The 20,378-nt window shown below is 34.2% G+C and overlaps 2 protein-coding genes across 2 annotated transcripts; both read right to left on the bottom strand.

The window, feature by feature from the left end:
- Window positions 1-316: 316 nt before the first annotated feature.
- Window positions 317-4,383, bottom strand: LOC108223439 (persulfide dioxygenase ETHE1 homolog, mitochondrial). Its single transcript, XM_017397710.2, has 9 exons — window positions 3,905-4,383; window positions 2,812-2,940; window positions 2,622-2,729; window positions 1,996-2,130; window positions 1,750-1,791; window positions 1,544-1,603; window positions 1,413-1,466; window positions 856-880; window positions 317-735 (listed from the first exon to the last, which is right to left on the bottom strand). Exons 1-9 carry the CDS (start codon window positions 4,142-4,144, stop codon window positions 641-643), a joined length of 888 nt encoding a protein of 295 aa, XP_017253199.1. The 5' UTR covers window positions 4,145-4,383; the 3' UTR covers window positions 317-640.
- A 13,286-nt stretch (window positions 4,384-17,669) lies between these two features.
- On the bottom strand, window positions 17,670-19,909 carry LOC108221861 (glycine-rich protein 5). Its single transcript, XM_064094076.1, has 2 exons — window positions 19,500-19,909; window positions 17,670-18,036 (listed from the first exon to the last, which is right to left on the bottom strand). The coding sequence occupies exons 1-2, from the start codon at window positions 19,907-19,909 to the stop codon at window positions 17,670-17,672; spliced, it is 777 nt and encodes a 258-aa protein (XP_063950146.1).
- Window positions 19,910-20,378: the final 469 nt, after the last annotated feature.

Genomic DNA, 20,378 nt, shown 5'->3' with positions numbered 1-20,378 from the left:
TGTATATATTCCTTCAAAAATTTGCAATATTATGCAGCGGAAATATTTATGATTTTGCACCTACAAATTTGATTGTTCATTAATATTACTAATAATTTTATAACAATAATATTACTGTATTACTTTAAGGCCCGTAAATTTGGTTTTACTTGGGTCTCTAAAATGTGGTCCTTTTGCTTATTAAAATTGCAGGATTTTGAATCTCATCTGCAAGGTTGATATAATGTGTTTGGTATGATGGAGAATCTACAGCAATATACTGAAGCTGATGATTCAGCTTGAAACCTCTTCCAGCTCTGTTTTTACCCCCATCGACTCCATGAACAATAATGTACATATACTCCTTGATCACTTGTACATCGAAGATCAACCATTATTGATCAAACAAAAACCATTACACGAATAGATATTGATTTAAGCCGTTCACATAATCAGTATCAGTACCAGTTGCACAATCTATTGAACACATGCACAGCTTGTGTGCGGTTTATTAATCATTTTTACCAGAAATACTATATTCGTGGAGTTTTATACTTGTCAGGGAGATGACGCGGCCTTTTGTACATTAGCTTAGTGCCAGTCACGTCGGATGAAATTATCAAGCTCATCAAGTGCAATGAGTTGGCTGGAAAGTGGAAACTCAGATGCTAGCACTAACACTCGGATCTTGCAATCCACAAACCATATTTGCGGGCACAGCTATGTCAATCATCTTTGGATAGGGTAAGTTCAAGTCTGCATAGATTATGCACTTGTAAGTTTTTTATTTAAGTATATTAAATGTTTTCTTCAGGAAAAGGGGGGATTCTTAAAGTTGTGCTAGTTATGAAAACAAAATGAGCGGTGAATACTTACTCTCCATGATCTTCTTGAAAGTTTCCTGCAACAGTAAATTTTCCATAAATCATTCAGAACAGTTTAATAAGAGTAAGTTAAGAACATAAAAATAATTATATGGGCACATTTTTCGTACAGTGATAATCACTTCTAGGGAGGATCTGTATTAATCACATCTGTAGCAGTATTACGAAGTTCATCCATTAAAAATATTTCTTTAATGACACGTTAATATCATATATATAGATTCACAACATATTGGAGAAAGAATGAACAAAATAGAATCATCTGCATTGCACAAGCTAAATGAGCCCAATTATAACTTGTCTGTTAGTTAAAGAAAAGATGATAAAGATATCAAAAAGATGATGTCAATGACAATGTCCCAAGGCTCTTATTTTCTTTTCTAGATACCAGATTTGCATCACACTAATTAGAAGGAAGCACAAAATGTTTCACTGTAAAAGAAACACTTTGCAAATCTGAGTTCCAAATACCAAAAGAAACATCTGACTGACATCAGCACTATAGTGGAGGAAAATGACACAATTAGCAGTTAGAAGTTGGAGGATCACCTCATCTTTCGTCAAACGAGCATTATATTGCATCTCCTCTCCCACAGTACTTACCTGGAAAATACATCAAGTTAGCCAAGCAACTTTCATAATGGACATACTAAAACTGATTGCATTTATTGTAGCCTTACAGTAAACCCTTTGTAGTCATGAGCAGGACACACCAATGTATCTTTGGGCAATGTAAAAATCTGCAGCCAATTGAAACAAGAAAAATCAGTATTGATCCAACCTCATCAGATAATGAAGGATAGCTGACAAATTACAAAAGATTTTTATATATATTTTTTAAAAGGAAATTTAACTAAAAAGAAGCCAATAATTATTAAATTCCTGCCTGGGAATGCACCGACTTATACAGCTGTACTGAACTTCCCCCCTGCAATGTAATTTTATCAAATCAGATAAGTTACCATCCTTCAGTAGGCAGACACACTAGACCACTGTAAATTTAATAACCAAATTACTAATATAGGCACCAAATAGGAATGTCGTCCTATGAATATTCTGATACACCCTACTATGTCTTCTAATTAAATGTACATGAACTAACAGGTAAGCAATATTCCTTGAGAAAATAAACCTGAAAATCAGTTCTTCCACATCCGCGAATCAACAGAGCATCACCTGTGAAAGCCATCCTTGGTTGAGGCTGATTAGGTCCATCACCAGTGACGTATGTAACACAGCCTAATGTATGACCTGGAGTACTACGAACCTGTAATAAAAGCTTCTATAGAGTCATGTGGATGTAAAATTGACTAGCATCATAGTTGAATAGACATGAAAACATTAAATCCCTACAGCACTTTCCAACATGTTGTTAATTGTAGCCTTAACTTCTCTGAAATCACTATTCGCATTGCTTCTAATCATATAGTTATAACTTCGTAGGGTACTAGGGTTGTTTCTATACCTTTATACTCAGATTTTAGATCATGGTTCTTCCAATACTAATAACTGGTTCTTACTGCACTGCATCAGAATTACAATTACTCTATTTCATAAAGCAACTTTTTTAGTACCTGCCTAATGCCGGAAAACATTAACATTTTAAAGGAGAAACCATACCCAGCTCACTTGCAATATCCATAATCAACTAAGTGACTAACCAATTGAACTTAAAATGAAATAACCTGCTACCTGACTAACTAATTATACCACTCAACTTAGAAGACAATAACTTGTACAAAACATATGCTGGCTTACCTCCAAGAATAAATCCCCAAAAATGATTTTGTCACCGGGTTCAACCAAACAATCAGCTTTACCATTGCTTGCTCTAGAAATAACAGATTTCACATCAGGCACCTTAGTCTGCATGAGGTAGTATATAATAATGATCAGTGCACGTGGTAAAGATTCATCAGGTGATGAAAAGGAAAGAGTAAAGAATCACCTTAATTAAGCCAGTACCAGTAACATGATCAGCATGTACATGAGTATTCATAGCATAAATAAGATTGAGACCTAAATCTTTAATAAGCGCAAGATCTCTTTCAACTGTCTTGTCTACTGGATCAATCAACTGCATACAATAAGACACAAACCAACCAACATGTACCATATTTAGAAATTTTGTACTATATTTAGAAAATAACAAATTAAGACACATATGAATGATGCATCCCACATATTGATTAGCTTACTAAAATGTGAAATTGTCAAATTGTAGAACTGATAATGTGATATATACATAAATAAAAATAATTTTATGTCATGTCCGAGCTTAGCTGGTAAAAAATAACTGGCATCAAGATTCATCCATTTTCCCCAAATTTCACTTTTGATGTGTAATTCTTATTTTCTTTCCTGCTTGACAAATCCTGGACCCCCAGCCCCCAGGTCGACATGGGCACATTACTGTGGCGGTTGCTAGTTGGCTGTGGTTACTTACAATTCGAACCAACATTTCTGAGTCATCGGGTTACAAGTAGCGCCATTGGAACATACTTTTACTACAAATTACCCTTCAAATAACATAATGATTTATCACAGTGCAAAATTGAGCAAGTACTTACGAAGCTGATACATTGAAAGCATCTTCTAAAAGCCACTAATTTCTCAATCAAGAGTATTTGGCAAATTCATTTTTCCAAAGTACTACCTGAATAAAAACACTAACAAGAAGGGCATACTAATAACTAGCTATAGAGATTAGAATCGGCAAGTGTTCTAAAACATCCCACATCAGTTTATTCACTTAACCCGAATATGACCCGTTCGAGTACATTTTGCAGAACTCAACAAATGAGCCACTACAATTCGCTCAACACGAATCTGACCTGAAATATTTTTCCATAAATTTAGTTTATCAACACTTACTTTTCTAAAAGTTTCTTTAGACAATCATTTTAATCAAATTTTAGTGAAGTCTAAAACAACACAAAAATTTAAACATTAACCGACATGACCCGAGACCCGACACCGTCATCCCAAACATCAAACAAACACAAACCAATCAGATACTCGAGTAAAAAAAAAATTCTAACCACAGCAGGCTTTTGGGGGTGAGAAGCATCAGCAAGAAGGTAAGTATAAGTCGACGACTCCTTCTCAAACAGCTGCCTAAACAGCAGCCTCGCTGTCTGCCCAGACGACGTCGTGTAACAAGAAGTCCCCATTCTTGATTTCCTCGCAGTAATCTCGTTGAAAATCAAGAATCTTGAGAAACCCAATTGAGATACAGAGGAAAAGCTTGAGACGGGGTTGAAAAATAGTGATCTAAGCATTTGTGTGTAATGGTTAAATAAAAAGAAAAGGAGTGGTAGTAGATGAAATCAATGGAATAATGATACGATGGGCATTGATGAGTTCGTCATTCATGAGAATGATGATAATATAGAAAAGTGTTTACAGTGGGAAGTGTGAAACAATGGGCATGTGTGTATAATAAAGTGAACGAGACGGAGAGTGCTGCATAGAATAACCAGGATTGCGTCATCTTCTTGGACTCTCATCTCCAACGGGCTCGCTAATTGGTCGGGTTCAACAGATAGCACATCGTTTTAAATTTGTTTGTTTTTCTTTGAATTATATGTACGGTTTTTCTATGGTGTGCCCATGGGCACATGCGCGGAAAATTTTGTGCTTGGGAGATTTTGATTGGCTCCTCTCTCTTGATAATGGTGGACCCCCCTGCAAATACACCAACCACACCAATCAAAATATCCCAAATACAAAAATTTCCGCGCTTAGCATGTGCCCATGGGCACACACTAGACAAACCGTTATATGTATATATAATATTTATTTATTTATTTTTATAATAGCAGTATCATAATATATCGATGGAATAAAATGGGCAGGGATACCTATTCATGTATTTTAATAATTTAGAGAAATAGAGAAAATAAAATTCATAAATATTTAATTGATAATTCGAAAAAAGATGATGTATTGTTAGAAGTAAATAGTAATTTATAAATTTTTAATTAATAGATGCGAAAGATAGATGAAAATATTCGAAGATTGATTTTAAAAATCGGTATATTGAAAAAAGAAAATCCAAAATAACTTTTGAAATAAGTTTTTAATCAGATACTTTTGAAAAAAGTCTCTTTTTTAAAAAAGGTAAAGGTTTAATTATTTTTATTAATATATATGATGGTGTAGTGTTTCTCAAAATAATTTTCAGAAATTAAATCAAAAGAATGTTAAAAATAACAAAGCACTAACCTTAATCAAAAAAAAAAAAAAAACAAAGCACTAACCATAAATTAATGGAGTATAATGAAAGCATTCATGTTTTTTTGACAGAATAATGAAACTATGAAAGCATTCTAGTATTTTGGTTTACCATCTGTATTTAGTATGAGCGACGTCGTACCAAAACATCTAATCATCTTTATGTTACAACCATTACGGTGTTGTGAGGCTACAGCCTACAAGTCGGTTCCTTATCGATGTGATTAATTGATGCAACTCCAAAACGTACCACATTTCATAAAATCACTCAATTCTTAGAGTGCAATTTGTTTGAAATGCTTGCTTTTTATTTATTTATCTATCTATTTTGGTTTGGTAAACGGTTATTCCCAAATGTGCTTGGCGAGCTGTTTCTGCATCTTCCGTTTTGGCAAAAAGCAATTCCACCGTATACGGTATTTGCTTTATCTTTATTTTAAAAAATAAGTTTCTTTTCCCAGTACTTTGGACCTTGACTCATTGATTTAAGTATGTGGATGGTTTTTCGGAGTTAGTGTGTCTCTCGGGACAACAGAGGATAAACCCATCATTTGGGTTATCCACTGGTGCTCTTCATTGGTGAGTTTTCATTTGGGTTATCCACTGGTGCTCTTCATTGGTGAGTTTTTATTCGCAAATGTCGTGTAGTAACAATTTAATTATATGACTCTCCGAACCCTGGGCTGTACCCTTATGCAACATTCTTCTCATGACAGCTTTGCCTCTATACATTTTTTCCTAACAAGAAACCATACAAGAACTCTGGATCAGTTCCTAGATTAGGTTACCAACCTTCCTTGAGGCATCATCTCGTCAAAATTCTTAAAAATCCTTCCCCATGTTTCTAAATAGCCCCTAAAAAAATGCATCTGTTACTACTACACCCTCATTCTCTATCTCTTAGACAATGCGAACCCCTTTTCGACCATCCCATTCCTCTGCAATACATGCATGCATTAGTTTCGAAACAAGTATCAGAGTTGAACTACAGTTCTGCTCAGAAAATTCTTAAAGCATAGCTATGAACAATTGTTTTGTTCATAGCAACTTCTTTAATTCTACGAAGTTGCATGATAGAGACTGGTTTAATTTGCTGGCTTAGATCCTAAAAATGTTAACAACTACCACCGAATGCTATGAACAATCATTGTTTTGCTAAAGTTTATCTTACAACAGCTTGAATAACAAAATATTAACCGAATATCATATAATCCCTCAAAACAAACATAGCTAACAATTACCTATGCGGGTAATATTCATGTATTATGCCGCGGGAAAAAGAGATCATTGATCATTTTAAATGGAATCAGGCTTCCACCTCCACCGGAAGTACTATACATTGCTAAAACAATCTTCGTATCTTACGTAGTAGTAGTACTAACATTGTCGGTTTCACCTTTCTCAACGTGTGGACTAACAGTAGTTGCTGCTATCGTCGAACTCTGCAAAGTCTGCACCGGAGTAACAGCAGGACTCCTTCTCACATTCCTAGTAGATACACGAGAAAAACACCTTATTATGGCACCGCCCAATCCTCCAAAATACGCAGCAGTACAAACTATACTCGCAAAGACAACACCGACCCATATCAGTAAAATAAGCGTTCCTGAATCCATTCTTGTTTCTTTTCCTGGGATCAAGTACTTTGTCTAGTTTAATTCAGTTCTGGATTTATATATGGTTTTGTTTTAACAACGTTTTTCAAACACATTGAAATAGTTGGGATGAGTAGCTAGTTTTATTGGAATATACTCAGCATATGTTTAAGATTACAAGCGTAAGGCAGACGTAATTGACCAGCACACAATTGAAGCAATTGACAAATGATAGAGTTGTAATCCTTTTCCCACATTCATCTTGCCTTCGTTTATATCTCATTATTTGCGAAGCTACTGCATCTAAGTTTTTTTTTGACTAATATGGCTTATAACCTTAAGAAGTGTATCTGTTCTAAGATATTCTCGGGGTGAGTCAGAGTCGAACCCATGACCTGAGACGATAGAGGATAAGCCCTTAACCACTTGGGTTATCCAATCATGCTCTTACTGCATCTAAGTTTGATTTCTCGTAAAAAATATTTGGTGGATTTCACGAGACCTCAGAGCAAGTCCAATGCTAAATGCTATATATCTATTGCTATTGCTATAATATAGCACCAAAAAGTGTTTTTTGGTGCTAAAATAAAACTTGCACTCCAATGCTAAGTTCTATAATTAGTTTCAAACTTGCACCAAAAAGTGTTTTTTGGTGCTAAAATAAAACTTGCACTCCAATTTCTAGTTATTGATGATGTGGCAACATGGATGGATCCATCCTTGGTTTCAAATATAGAACCAAGGATGCATCTATGCATGGATGCATCCAAATATAGCACCCCTTTGGAGTTGAGTTTTTTTACTTTTGATGCTATAATATAGCAATAGAACCAAGAATAGCATTGCATTGGAGTTGCTCTCACAAGTGGCCACTTGGCACGGGTCCATCAAGCATTTTTGTCCACTTTGCTAGATTAGAAATAGCCGTTTTTCTCGTAAGTATATAATGAAAAATCATTTTGACTTTATTATTTTATCTTATCAAGCTGGTTTTGGATACATCAAGTCAGCAATACTATCAGATAATTACAGTAGTGTGAAAATAGTTGATTGGGCTTGTAGTTTTTGCGTTTGTAAATCATACGTTTTAATCTTATTACTTTCAAAATTTCAAGTCGTTGGGAATAAAACTTTCCAACATTCATATCATATTCATAAAGTCTTAGTGTTTGAAGATGTTGCAATTATCAGATTTGCGAACATGTAAAGAAGTGGAGACATCTTGCGTGGATTGTTACATTTTGGTAATAATCCACATATTAGACGACATTAGACCTCTGCGGAGTTGCTCTTCATATTTCCAAGGTTGCTCGCAACATCTCTGTCTCTCTCTCTCTAAACTAACCCAGAGCCTGGGAGCGCAGATTGGATGCATGGCAGTTAAGAAGGAGAATTTGTGACAAGTGAGGATAGCTTAAAAAGTGGAAGGGATTAACGAGCTAGCTCGAATCCGGGTTGCAGATTCATATGGCAAGTTCCAAAGTCGAGTTCCTCAAACATAAATCATACAAATCCGAAGAATTCAAAGCAGGAGTAATATAAGGTAAATATAGTAGATGAAGCGAAGCAGAAAATTTTCAGAGGGAACTAATTGAATCATAGCGACTTGCTAAACAAAAACTCTGAAAACAAAGAATACCTGTTCTTATTATATATAAGGATTATATTTCTTTCAGTTCATTTTCTTAGGAATCTGTAAAAGCAACAGCTAGAAAAACAAATACATACGGAGCAATGGAACTTCCAATTAGCCTTCGAATATTAGAGCCTGCAGTTAATTCGCATCACTCTAATTATACAAATTGCTCTGAAAATAAAAACTTTGCTCCAGAAATAACATTTTTCAGCTTCTTACAGTTATTATTTCCTTAGCAACCTATAACTGCAACTGCCAGAAAAACAATATTCCTACAAAACAATATTCCTTGTCTTCTCATCATCTGAAGTCACACTAGTAGTATCAATAACATTGAATTCGCCTTTCTCAACGTCAGTATAAACATCTGTTGTTGTCGACCACTGCATCATATCAACCGGAGTAACAGCAGTAGTTCTTCGCGAACATGTACGAGAAAGCCAGCTAATTAAGGCACCAACCATTCCTCCGAAATAAACAGCAGTACAAATTATACTTGTTAAGACGACACCAGTCCATATCAGTAGAATGAGATTACCTATATCCATACTTCTTTCCGGCTTCAATGCTTCCGGCTTCAATGCTTGATTTATATGGTCTGTCCACAATGAACAGCTTTTTGAAACCAGATGGAATTAGCTTGATGATTAAATAGCAAATTCTTTTGGGGCCAAAAAAAAAAAACTGGACGGAAAAAGACGGAAGCACCTGCAGGGTGATTAATTAATCATACACGAGATTAATTTTCTAATCATCCACTGGAGCAACTTTGTTATTTTAAAGTTGAACACTCTTATATAATAATATTTCCACGAGGTATATTTAAATAAAACACTCGCATATTCATCACATAACCCGACAAGTATATATATGCACGATACCAGCATAGATAATGTCAAAACTGCCAAACGAATAATAACAAATGCTAATAATAAGACTAGCTAAATTGTTTTGAACTCATTTCTTTCTGCAGTTTTGTTCACATTCGATAATCTGTAATCAAAGCTACTGTGTATGTTAAAATTTATTGAATATGATATTTTTTTAGTGCGTGGATAAATGAACACGAGGGAGTACGCATGTTAATAATTTATGTACGCCCACAACGTGTGAAATGGATCTATACATAAAATAACGAAACATATATGTACGGAGGAAGAAGTGTAATAACATATGATTTATATATATAGAAGTACAACACTGCAACATATAATTTATGAGATTACATTTTATATTATTATTAAATTTTAAATTATTAATATAAAATTTTAAAATTGGTATATTTCAACGTGATTGGGATCTTAATTTTTATAATAATTTAAATATTAACATATTAGATGGAAATATAATCAAAGTTGAGAGAAGCCCTATTCCCTTCCAATAAATTAATTTATTGAACTTTTTTAGTTAAATTGAACATATTTTGATTAATTTTTAATAATTATATATTAACTTATATAAATTATGCACTAGAAATATACGTGAAGCAAAATTATATATTCTTAATAATATTTCTTTAGTAACTAGCATATCTAATTTACAATATATCTAATATTATCATAAGTTTTATTAAATTAATTTTTGAATATCTCTTATTCTTCCTATCAGTTATTTAAAAAAAATATGTCAAACAAAACTTAGAAATGGTCATAAAAATGCCCATTACAAGGAAGCAATTCTAGAAAAATACTTATGTATATCATCTGGACTTTAGTCTTTTATCCACTTGTCAAATTGTCGTTATTATTTGAGACCAGGCACATGAGGTGGTCGATAAATTGAATATCAAACTGCATATTCAAAATAATTCACTTGGATTAATTGAATTGATATAATTTGAATGTATATAATATATATCAAATGTATGATATATTAATAGAAATAATATACAATACCAAATTATTAATTATTTGTAGTGTAATATTAATTATTAGGCTTGCCTGTAATTGTTTTTCATCAGGGTTGAAAACGATTTAGAGCGCTCGGCTGTCTCATAGCTCACAACGCTGATAACCCTGTCTCCACCAAATCTCTTTTTGTGAGAGGAGTCAGTATTATGAAACGAGGGAGTAATTAATATCTTTAAACTTTTTGTATTCTTTTTAACCTAAGCGTGTGTTTGGTATATTTTCAAGCATTTTGGTAAGTCCCGTGAAAAGATAAATATATTTAACTATATATATTGCGAAGAAACTTGTCCAACCCCTTTTAATTTCATCTGCCGTCATCTCTGCAAACACACGTCTATGCATACTATTAATTACATGGTTTTTCCTGAAAATTGTTTTTCTGCTTTAGGCCATCATGAGGCCACTAAATCTTGAACAGCTAATTTATTAAATACCAAATTGAATTAGTTGGATTAAAACCTAGCTTTGTTCGAATATACTCGGCATATAATAAAGATTCTACACAACAGTTGCACACAATTATTGAGATAATGACGAATGATGATGGTGTAATCTTTTTCCCACAGCCTTGGCCTTCAGATCTAACTATGATACTTATATAATTGCTACTACTGTCAAATATATATTTTTTGTAATCAATCAATTTTAACTTTTGAACCTAAGTTAACATAAAAACTTTTGCATTCGCAGTTTGCAATATATCAAAGATTTTCTTATAAAATAACTACTGATCTCTTTGGTGCATGTGAAAAAAAACTAGGTTTATATAGCAAAGCTCGTCGCCATGTAAAATGGACCTGGCTGCGCATATATATCGGACCTTCAGTACTCCATGGCAGGTAAAAAGGAGAATTTGTGACAGTGAAGGTAGCATAAAAAGTACCGGAAGGGATATAGAAGGATCGAATCAATCCGGGTTGCAGATGGATCATGGCAAGGTACCAATCGTCGATTTCCTGAAATATCAATTATATAGAAATCTGCAGAAAGCAGCAGGCGTACATAAGGTTTATAGTGGATGAAGTATAAGAGCAGAAAGATTTTCAGAGGAAACGCGAATTTCAAATGAAATCCATTTTCTAAACATGCCACTAAATTTTTCAGGACATTGGTTTTGTATTATATATATATAGGCGAGCAAGAATCAACCCAAGATACTATACACAGCAATGGAACTTAATTCCAATTAGTGTTCGAACAAATATGTATACATAATTAGGAACTTATAAATTTAAAAAAACTACAAGGACCGGCAGTGAACAACCACCGGCTCTACTATCTCCACCACCGTCTTCACTGCCCCCGCCTTGCACTTCAACTGCTCCTCGCCACGGACGACTACTCTTGCTAGTACTTGTATTATTCCCTATTAAACAATATTCTTTATCTTCTCATCATCTGAAGTCACACTAGTAGTATCAATAACGTCGAATCCGCCTTTCTCAACGTCAGGATAAACATCTGGTGGCGTCGAGGAGTGCATCATCATATCAACCGGAGTAATTGCAGTAGATCTTCGCGCACAAGTACGAGAAAGCCACCTAACTAGGGCACCAATCATTCCTCCGAAATACACAGCAGTGCAAATCACACTTGTTAAGACAACGCCGATCCATATCAGCAAAATAAGATTACCTGTATCCATACTTCTTTCGGGCTTCAGTTCTTGATTTTTAAATCTGTGGTCTTTAACTCACAGCTTTTCGAACGGATTGAATCAGCTGCAGGATAATTATTTAGTAGCCAGTTTGTCGACTATATATATATATATATTAGAGAATACGAACGTAACGAATTGACCTGCGGTGCGGACAAAAGTAATACGACGGAAAGGAGGCATGCAACTTGGTGATTGAATTAGTCTTCCTGATTGCAGTAGTTGACAAATGGTTGCCTTATATTATTTCCATCTGCCATTCAGTTATTTAATAAGAAATAAACATAAAATTAAATACAAAATTTCGCGATAATTGAATCAAGATGTTTTAATACTGATGTTTGTGTGGATATAATAGAAATTAATTCTTATCAAAAATTTTAACGAATATCATTTTGTGAAAAATTTTATAACCAATTTCATGTGTGAAGCTTTTTTTCCTTTTTTGTGCAAAGCTAGTTTACAGCTAAATTCTTCTGAAAATAATATTAAACAAATATATGTTAAGAAATTTTAACTTTTATGATGTTAATCTCCGTGACTACTTTGTTAGTCTACTATATATTTTTATCCTTTGTCATTAAGGTTTCCACCTCCGAAATTATGTTAATATGTTTTGTTCCTCCATCAATTTTAGCATGTAGACAAAAGACTTAAAAATACGTACAAAAAATCAAGCGATTTATATTTCAAAAAGAACGTATAACCTATGACATTATAAAAAATATCAACTTTTATAGTATTATATAATCTCATTAGCTTTATCCTCTTCAATATTTAATATTACGTATCTCCCTGCTAGCATTAAAAACACACCTCCACCAAATTATGCATTAAAATATTAAATCACCCGGCCGGATAATATTGATATAGCCCTACAAGTCTGCAACCATATAAATTATAGCGATAATTTATTATATGAAGTCGCATCTGGACTTTGCGTACGACCATCTAGTTGTCGCTAACCTGTTTAAATTCTTTGAATAGTGGTAGTACTATTTTTCTTAAAAATCTGACGTAAGGCCCCGCAAAAGCGTTTGGTCCTTGAGATTAGCTGAGCCAGAAGTTAAGAACTGGCTGCAGGGTGAGCAACGTGAAAGTCCAGATCCCTAATTAACATTAACATTGACATAACTAGGAATATGAAAATGACATGCCTGAAGTTGTTTGTTTTCTTTAGTTGATTATTTATGTTGACTTCTTGTGCGTAACTGTAACGATTGGAATATGCTTGCGGAATCTGACCTCATTTGGAGTATTACAAAAATTCTCCAACGTAATAACCCCACCGGTGTCCAGGTGATTGGACAGTGACGTTTAAGACTTGCTCCCTTGATGTTACAAGTTTGATTTTTTGGATATTTTAGAAGTAAGTGGACTACCATGTTTGGGGGTATGAGTGTGCTAGTAGCCTAACAGGATGTTCGATTTTTTGAACATTCTGGAAGTAAATGAGCTACCATGCTCGGGATATGAGTGTGCTGACCCCAGACACTGATATTTTTTTAAAAAAAATCTCCAACGTGTATGATGACAACATGCATTTTGAACTGTTCAGTATTTACAGACTGGATTTGTGGCTTCGGTTTGGTCGCCTCGGTATTGACCGGAGAAATCAATTTGCTGAGAAAATTCACGATTTAAGATCAGAAAAGAAGAAGAAAAATGAGCTTCAGTAGATTATACACAGCAACAGGCCCTACAATTAGCTTGCCGCTCAGAGTCAAACCCTAATATAATACAGTACTGACTAATTTTAATTATTCTGCTAATTGCACAGATCGGTACTAGTAGAGTACTATTACCCAAATTAATACTAATAACTATATAAACTATAAAGGAATTAAATATGCGTAAAATTTTAATATAATGCATACAAAGTCTTCTCCCCTTCTTTACCAGAGTCGTCTCTTTTTTCTAATATAAAAAATAATGATACGACGACTTTAAATTATATATTACGCGCGGTGCAATAGTAGCCTATTTCTGTTGACGTTTTTCTTTGACTTCATCATAAAAATGAAATGAAAAGTGAACTGTGGACATGCTTAATAGTTAATTAGGACGATTGATCTAAACCTATATAATCGAATCAGATAGTTGTTAATAGATCACTCTATATTTCGATTCCATAATCATCGGGTTGGCGAATCGATTTTGTTTGACGTGATCTATACTCGTCGATTCTTAGATGGGATGAACGGAAAGAAATTTCCAAGACTGTAATCAAATTAATATGATTTGATTTTTATTCCGGACCCTAACTCCTTGCAAAAAGATCATTATGTTGTTTTACTACGCATCACGATACCAGATAATCAAACGGATTTTTCCTCGTGTCTTTCTTCATTTTCTATCGATCTGTTAATCCTAAAAAATACCAAAGAAAGAATCCTAAAAAATCCCTCATGAAGGAGGAAATTCAAATTTCACACTATTATTGAAGAGTGTGGTGAGGTCCTTAAACATTGTGAGGAGGTGTCAGTGGTTTTCATCGTAGATTTGCGAATAGGATATATAGCTCATATGTTAGCGTAAGCTACCTATTCTATGTCAGATCTTATAGAGTGATATCATACAGTTCCGGAATTTATTTGTAAACTTATTGCTAAAAAAATTTAATATATGCAAGTGCGACTATTTCAAAACAAAAATAAAAAAAATACCGCATCTTCTTATAATGCTGGTGTAATTATTTTTGTTGTTTACAACATTCTTTAAAAATCAGACAGACTGTTTATACACATGAAATATTTGTTTGATTAAAAGGTAATAATTGAAGAAGGCTCTCTCTATACTCTCATCTCGTCCTTCTGCAACTCGATCCACCATCTTTCCGCCTCCAACTGCATCTTGTTATGGGTTACGGCTTACATAGTACTCGTAAAATCTTCTGTAACAACAATAATTAAATCTTATGATCTCCTACTTGCACCAGTATCACTGGTAATCTTGATTTCTCCTTTCTCAACGTCAGGATCAACATTCGGTGGTTTCGAAGAAAAACACCTTCTGGTGGCACCACCCAATCCTCCGAAATAAGCAGCAGTACAGATGATACTAGCGAAAACAACACCAACCCATATGACCATAACGAGTTCACCCGAATCCATATATAGATTTTAAGCTGATCACTTCGTTTCAGATTCAGTAGCTTCTGGATTTAAGTAACTAGTTATTTATCTATATATATAATATTTGCGGACACAAATTTTTCCTTATGGATAGGCAACTGGGGGGCAACTTGCTCATATATTTGTCGCAACTCTGCAATTATTGACAAATTACAAACGGCAGTGTGGATGTTGTTATCCTTTTCCCACCATCAAATAAATGATAAATCTATTAAAGCTTCCGTCCAAATCAACAACAGTGGCAATTATATTGATCTTATTAAATGAGTATATTTAAATTGGTCAGATCAAGTACTTAATTAATTACTCAAATTCTATAAAGTGATACTCCCTCCGTCCCTATTTATCTGTCCACTTTTAGCATTTTCACGCATATTAAGAAAATTTAAGTTTGATAAGAAACTTCCATCAATACCCTTATTTAATGCCTTAATTGTAGGAAAATACTAGTGGGATTACTCCATTATCCAATACAAATTTGATGAATCAGTGAATACTCTTCAGTAATGGTCATGATATTTATGGCTAGAAGAACAAAGTCAAAGACTCTTCAGGTTATTAAATGAAAAATTTTGCTTTGGTTATATAAATGGACAGATAAATAGAGACAAGTTTTTACTTCCAAAGTGGACAGATAAATAGGGACGGAGGGAGTATTAGTATATAATTTCATTGACTTTCATACCAAGCTAGGGCAAACAAAGTCTTCACCCTATCTTTTGTTGTACAGCTATGCATGGGTTTTTTTATACAAATTCGACTATACATGCATGTATATATACGTCAATATAATTATATTTAATAAAAGTTTATATATATTCTCTTACTAAACTTGACAGATGTCGAGAATTTTGTATCTTTATTTGGAAACTTTTCGTTTACGTTACAAGAAGCCCACATATAATTTCAAACAGTGGCCGAGGCCCCTGTAGGCCTAGGTTTGAGCCGTTCTTGGAAATTGGGCCTGAACTATGTTTCTTTTTGTTTTTGCTCAAGCCTAGTCCAGTTTTCTAAATATATGTGTTGTGTCACACATTATTTGCATATTCCCCTCCGTTTTTAATTTGAATTTTCCCGTTAATCGGTGAATTGTTTTTGAAATCCGACTTCACTGTATTTTTGTTCATCTCGCAACGATCAATTTCCATACCATATGTGCAATATTTCGATTTGATTTAGAGACATTTTAATTTTAGTTTTGTAGTTTGTACGCTAAAATGGTTTGTACCAGAGTAGGACCCTATATATATATATATATCTGTGTGTGTTCTTTGCGGTCGCGGAACTAGAGGAGTAGAGGAGGTTAGGAGATGCTAAATCCTCTCCTAATCTCGAAAAAATAGTGTATATATTTTTTTTTATTCATGTCAATATAATCTAGGGTACTTAGAGCGAGTTCAAGATATGCCTTACAACATGTCTTAAGTCATAATTTAGGACATTTGATAAAAAAATGTTAATTCAACAATATCCTATTGATGCCTTATATCATTAGGACAACGTCTTGAAGCCTTATGAGCAAGTCCAACAATGTCCTAGGAAGTGCCTTATAAATATAATAAACAAATAGTGTATAATTAGTGATTTAGAACATCATTTTAATATATCAACTCCAACAACATGCCTTATTGTTTTGGCTTATTATTAAAATAATAATATATTTAAATTATTGTTGGAGGGAAATGAAAAGGAGGGAGGAGAGAAATGTGTTGAAATGAGAGAAAGTTAATTTTTTATTGATAGAAATAGTTTAGAGCATGCTTAGTTGTGCCTCAAAAATAAGGCATTTGTTAGATCTTCTAATGTTTTACGACACCACTAGGACATTGTTGGAATACTCATTTGCTTCAAATACCTTAAATTTTAATTTAGAACATCAATTTAGGCATTTTTTTGCATTTTTGTACTTATAGTTGGGAAAAAATTTGCAGCATATTTTAGCTCTCCCTCGTGTATGTTCCTGGCTCCGCCACTTATTTCAAATAAGTTTCAATATCGGTATTTTATGCAGTAGTAATTGGTTCTTACTTTTTGAATATCAATATTTTGTCATATATATTTCAATTCAAATTCAGACGCTTTGTGTCTTGGACACGTGTCCAAAGAATTTAGAATAAATACATTTATTCAGTAGAATTGAGGTATATAATAATAAAATTATATAATTTTAGTTATATCTCATAATTTTTAATATTATTAATATTGTTTTACAAAAATTAAAGATAAAATGAGAATTTTTCTTAAGGTTCATCCATTCTACAAAAAATTGATGTATACCCTCCAACCTAGTTCCGACACCACCGTATTTCCCAAGTGCTAACAGACTGTTTTCTGTTAATTTTAAGGTTGACTAATGTCTGAAAATGTGATGAGAGTCTCTGACCAAACGCGCTTCTTTTTTTTCTTTTTTTACTTTCAGTTGCAGAGTCAGAAAGTAGAAAACCGATCCGATTGGTTAATATATTAAAATACATGTACAAATAATTATTTTAATACGAGCTAATATTATATAAAACAACTAAATTGTTCAATAGACAAAATAAATTATCAAGAAGATCGTGTACAGAGTATTTGAGCATGCAAGACTGAAAGATCACATCCACACATGCATGCATGTACAAGCTTAAAGGTTGGCAGCTTAGCACCCACCGCCTCCTCCATCGCCACCACCTCCACCGCCACCTCCTCCTCCACCTCCTCCATCTCCTCCCCCACCACCTCCTCCACCTCCATGCCCACCGCCACCTCCATGTCCTCCTCCACCTCCATGTCCTCCTCCACCATCTCCACCACCACCAAATCCACCGCCACCGCCAAATCCACCGCCACCAAAATGTCCGCCACCACTATACCCATCGCCACCATACCCACCACCGCCACTATACCTACTTGCACTATCAGTCTGGCCCTTTTCAAGGTCAGGATATATAGTTGGTGGACTTTGCAGCTGAGGGGCCGTCGTTCTTGAACTCGCCGCCGCCGTAGTATTTCTTGATTTATTACAGCTACGACAGCAACAACAAGAGCAATAATAAATCATAGCAAGACATATTTCTGAGTTCATAATAGTATACCATAGCACCCCCACTATTATAGGAAAGCAAAAAACCGAAACGATAATAATGTTTCCCGTACCAAACGACATTTTATTCCTTCTGGTTTTGTTTGTTCTTCCGGCCTCAATTAATTTACTTGTTTGTTTGGCGATCGATTTATATACGCAGAAGCATGTGTTTTAAAGGGCAGGAGCGTAACGTGATTGACCAGTGCGCACACAATTTTGGTCTTTCGGAAACTGGGAGGAATAAACAATTGGTCGTACCTCAGCAGTAGCTTAGAAACAATAGTGATCTTGGTATTATTGGTATATTTTGCTCCATTTTGGTTTCATATTAGCGAAACTCGAAACTTATATCTGAATTTGGTTGCATCTTGTACAAAGAAAGGATCATTATTTTCTTAAAAATTAAAATAATAAGCATGTAAGAATTAATAATGTTCGTTATACTAAAAGTCTCAAACCTCTATTATGAGCATGATGATTTCATAGTATGGCTTTCATTTATTTCGAGGTTTATTTTAACATATAACAATTTATAAGACATACGAATTTTAAAAATAATTGCTCAAAAAATCTCGGCAATGCATCAACATTCTATAAATAAATTCACATCAAATTTAAAACATGAACAATGCGCGCATTAACATTCAGATGTATATATTATGTTCAAATTAAGGACATTAATATTCGTTATAGATACGAGTAAACATATAGACTTTGTTAAATTTGGTCGTCGGGATAAATTAAGCGTCGAATTATAGTTGACTTGCTACATCAAAATCTGAGGTCAACCAAACGCGTTCGCTTCTCGCAACTCATCATAATATCCCAAGTCTCGGCACTAATTCTTTACTTTTCGTTATTACATTGGAGCATTTCTAACAAACTCTTAAATAACTTCCTGATTTTTTTATTTTTTTTTTAGAAATAACTTCCTGATTTGATGATGATCGAAAATTAAGTTCTAAAAGATTTTGGATGACTCTTAAAAAATTTAAGAGTTTCCTTCATTCTGCTCTATTTTAGAAGTTATGCAGTGATTTTTAACTTTTTTTTAATAATAAAATATACATTTCTTTCATTATATAAATTTGGATTTTTGACATAATAAATTTAAATATGATAAAATATATAATAATAGAGTAAATATAGAAAAAAAATATGAAATTACATTCTGAAAATTAGATTATTAATGAAAGTCGTATTTTTCATGTTATATTTAGAAGGCGGCGAGGGACCTCATTTACGTGCTTTTTGCATCGAGGGAAATCGAAAGGAAAGGAATTTGCATCGTGGGTAAAAAACAAATTGCGAGACACGCGCGGTTTAATAATATCTAAGCTTCGGCCTTTGAACAAATCAGATTCGCAAAACAGACACATGCACGAACGAGCAAGGAATTATCACCCCCCGCCACCATTTCCACCACCCCCACCATTGCCCCCTCCACCTCCGCCATTGCCCCCTCCGCCGCCTCCATTCCCGCCCCCGCCTACTCCTCCCCCATCACCACCTCCACCGTAACCACCACCACCACCACCATAACCACCATCACCACCACCACCACCACCATACCTGCTAGCACCTCCACTGCTTGTTGTTTTCGAGGTACTAGCAGTGCCTCTAGTTCCTGTGGAAACAAAAGGTCTTCTCGTATCTTGACTCAGTCGTGTGGCAGCACTAGTCGTATGAGTTGGTGGTGCAAAGGAAGGCTGCGACGGACGCACCACCGTAACGCTGCTAGTCCGTCCCGCCGTATTAGTCGCAGACGTACGGGAAAAACACCGTTTGATAATAACCCAAGTTATTATGATCATAAACAATTAAACACGATTCCGAGCACTATAAGCACGATAAGCAAAACTGGACTCATGGTCCTTTAATTTTGTGTTTAAGATTTACGTATGTACTACGTTTTTATACATGTAAAATTAAGCCGGGGAATCATTTATTCATTATTAATAAAGATTAAGTTTTCATAATACATGTTGCTCTTTATTTTAAGTACTCCTTCCATCCCAAACCAAATTAGATGAGCTAGTTGACTTTGGGCACGTAACTTAAGATGCATTGACCATCTAATTCGGAAATTTATTATTTTATTTTTTCTTTTGTAAACTAAAATTTCATACTTAAATTTTTATTTGCAAAAATAAAAATTAAAAAATAAATATTGTAGTTATGTGATCAATGCACCTTAAATTATGTGCCAAAGTCAAAAGAGTTCATCTAATTTGGAAGGGAGGAGTAACCTTTACGAGGTTGGTGGACTATTATTGATCTATT

Source organism: Daucus carota, chromosome 5, assembly GCF_001625215.2.
Source record: "Daucus carota subsp. sativus chromosome 5, DH1 v3.0, whole genome shotgun sequence".
NCBI classification, from domain to species: Eukaryota; Viridiplantae; Streptophyta; class Magnoliopsida; order Apiales; family Apiaceae; genus Daucus; species Daucus carota.
The sequence above is the reverse complement of the archived record's forward strand: the minus strand, read 5'-3'. Positions and strand labels throughout refer to the sequence as shown.

Excerpts from the sequence above, each read along its gene's own strand:
- LOC108223439 (XM_017397710.2), bottom strand. The coding sequence starts at position 4,144 with ATGCTTAGATCACTATTTTTCAACCCCGTCTCAAGCTTTTCCTCTGTA. Across the intron at positions 2,730-2,811 it reads CTGGTACTGGCTTAATTAAG|ACTAAGGTGCCTGATGTGAA; the intron begins GTGATTCTTTAC and ends TACCTCATGCAG. Across the intron at positions 1,792-1,995 it reads GTGGAAGAACTGATTTTCAG|GGGGGAAGTTCAGTACAGCT; the intron begins GTTTATTTTCTC and ends ATTACATTGCAG.
- LOC108221861 (XM_064094076.1), bottom strand. The coding sequence starts at position 19,909 with ATGATCATAATAACTTGGGTTATTATCAAACGGTGTTTTTCCCGTACG. Across the intron at positions 18,037-19,499 it reads GGTGGAAATGGTGGCGGGGG|CTGTAATAAATCAAGAAATA; the intron begins GTGATAATTCCT and ends TTGCTGTCGTAG.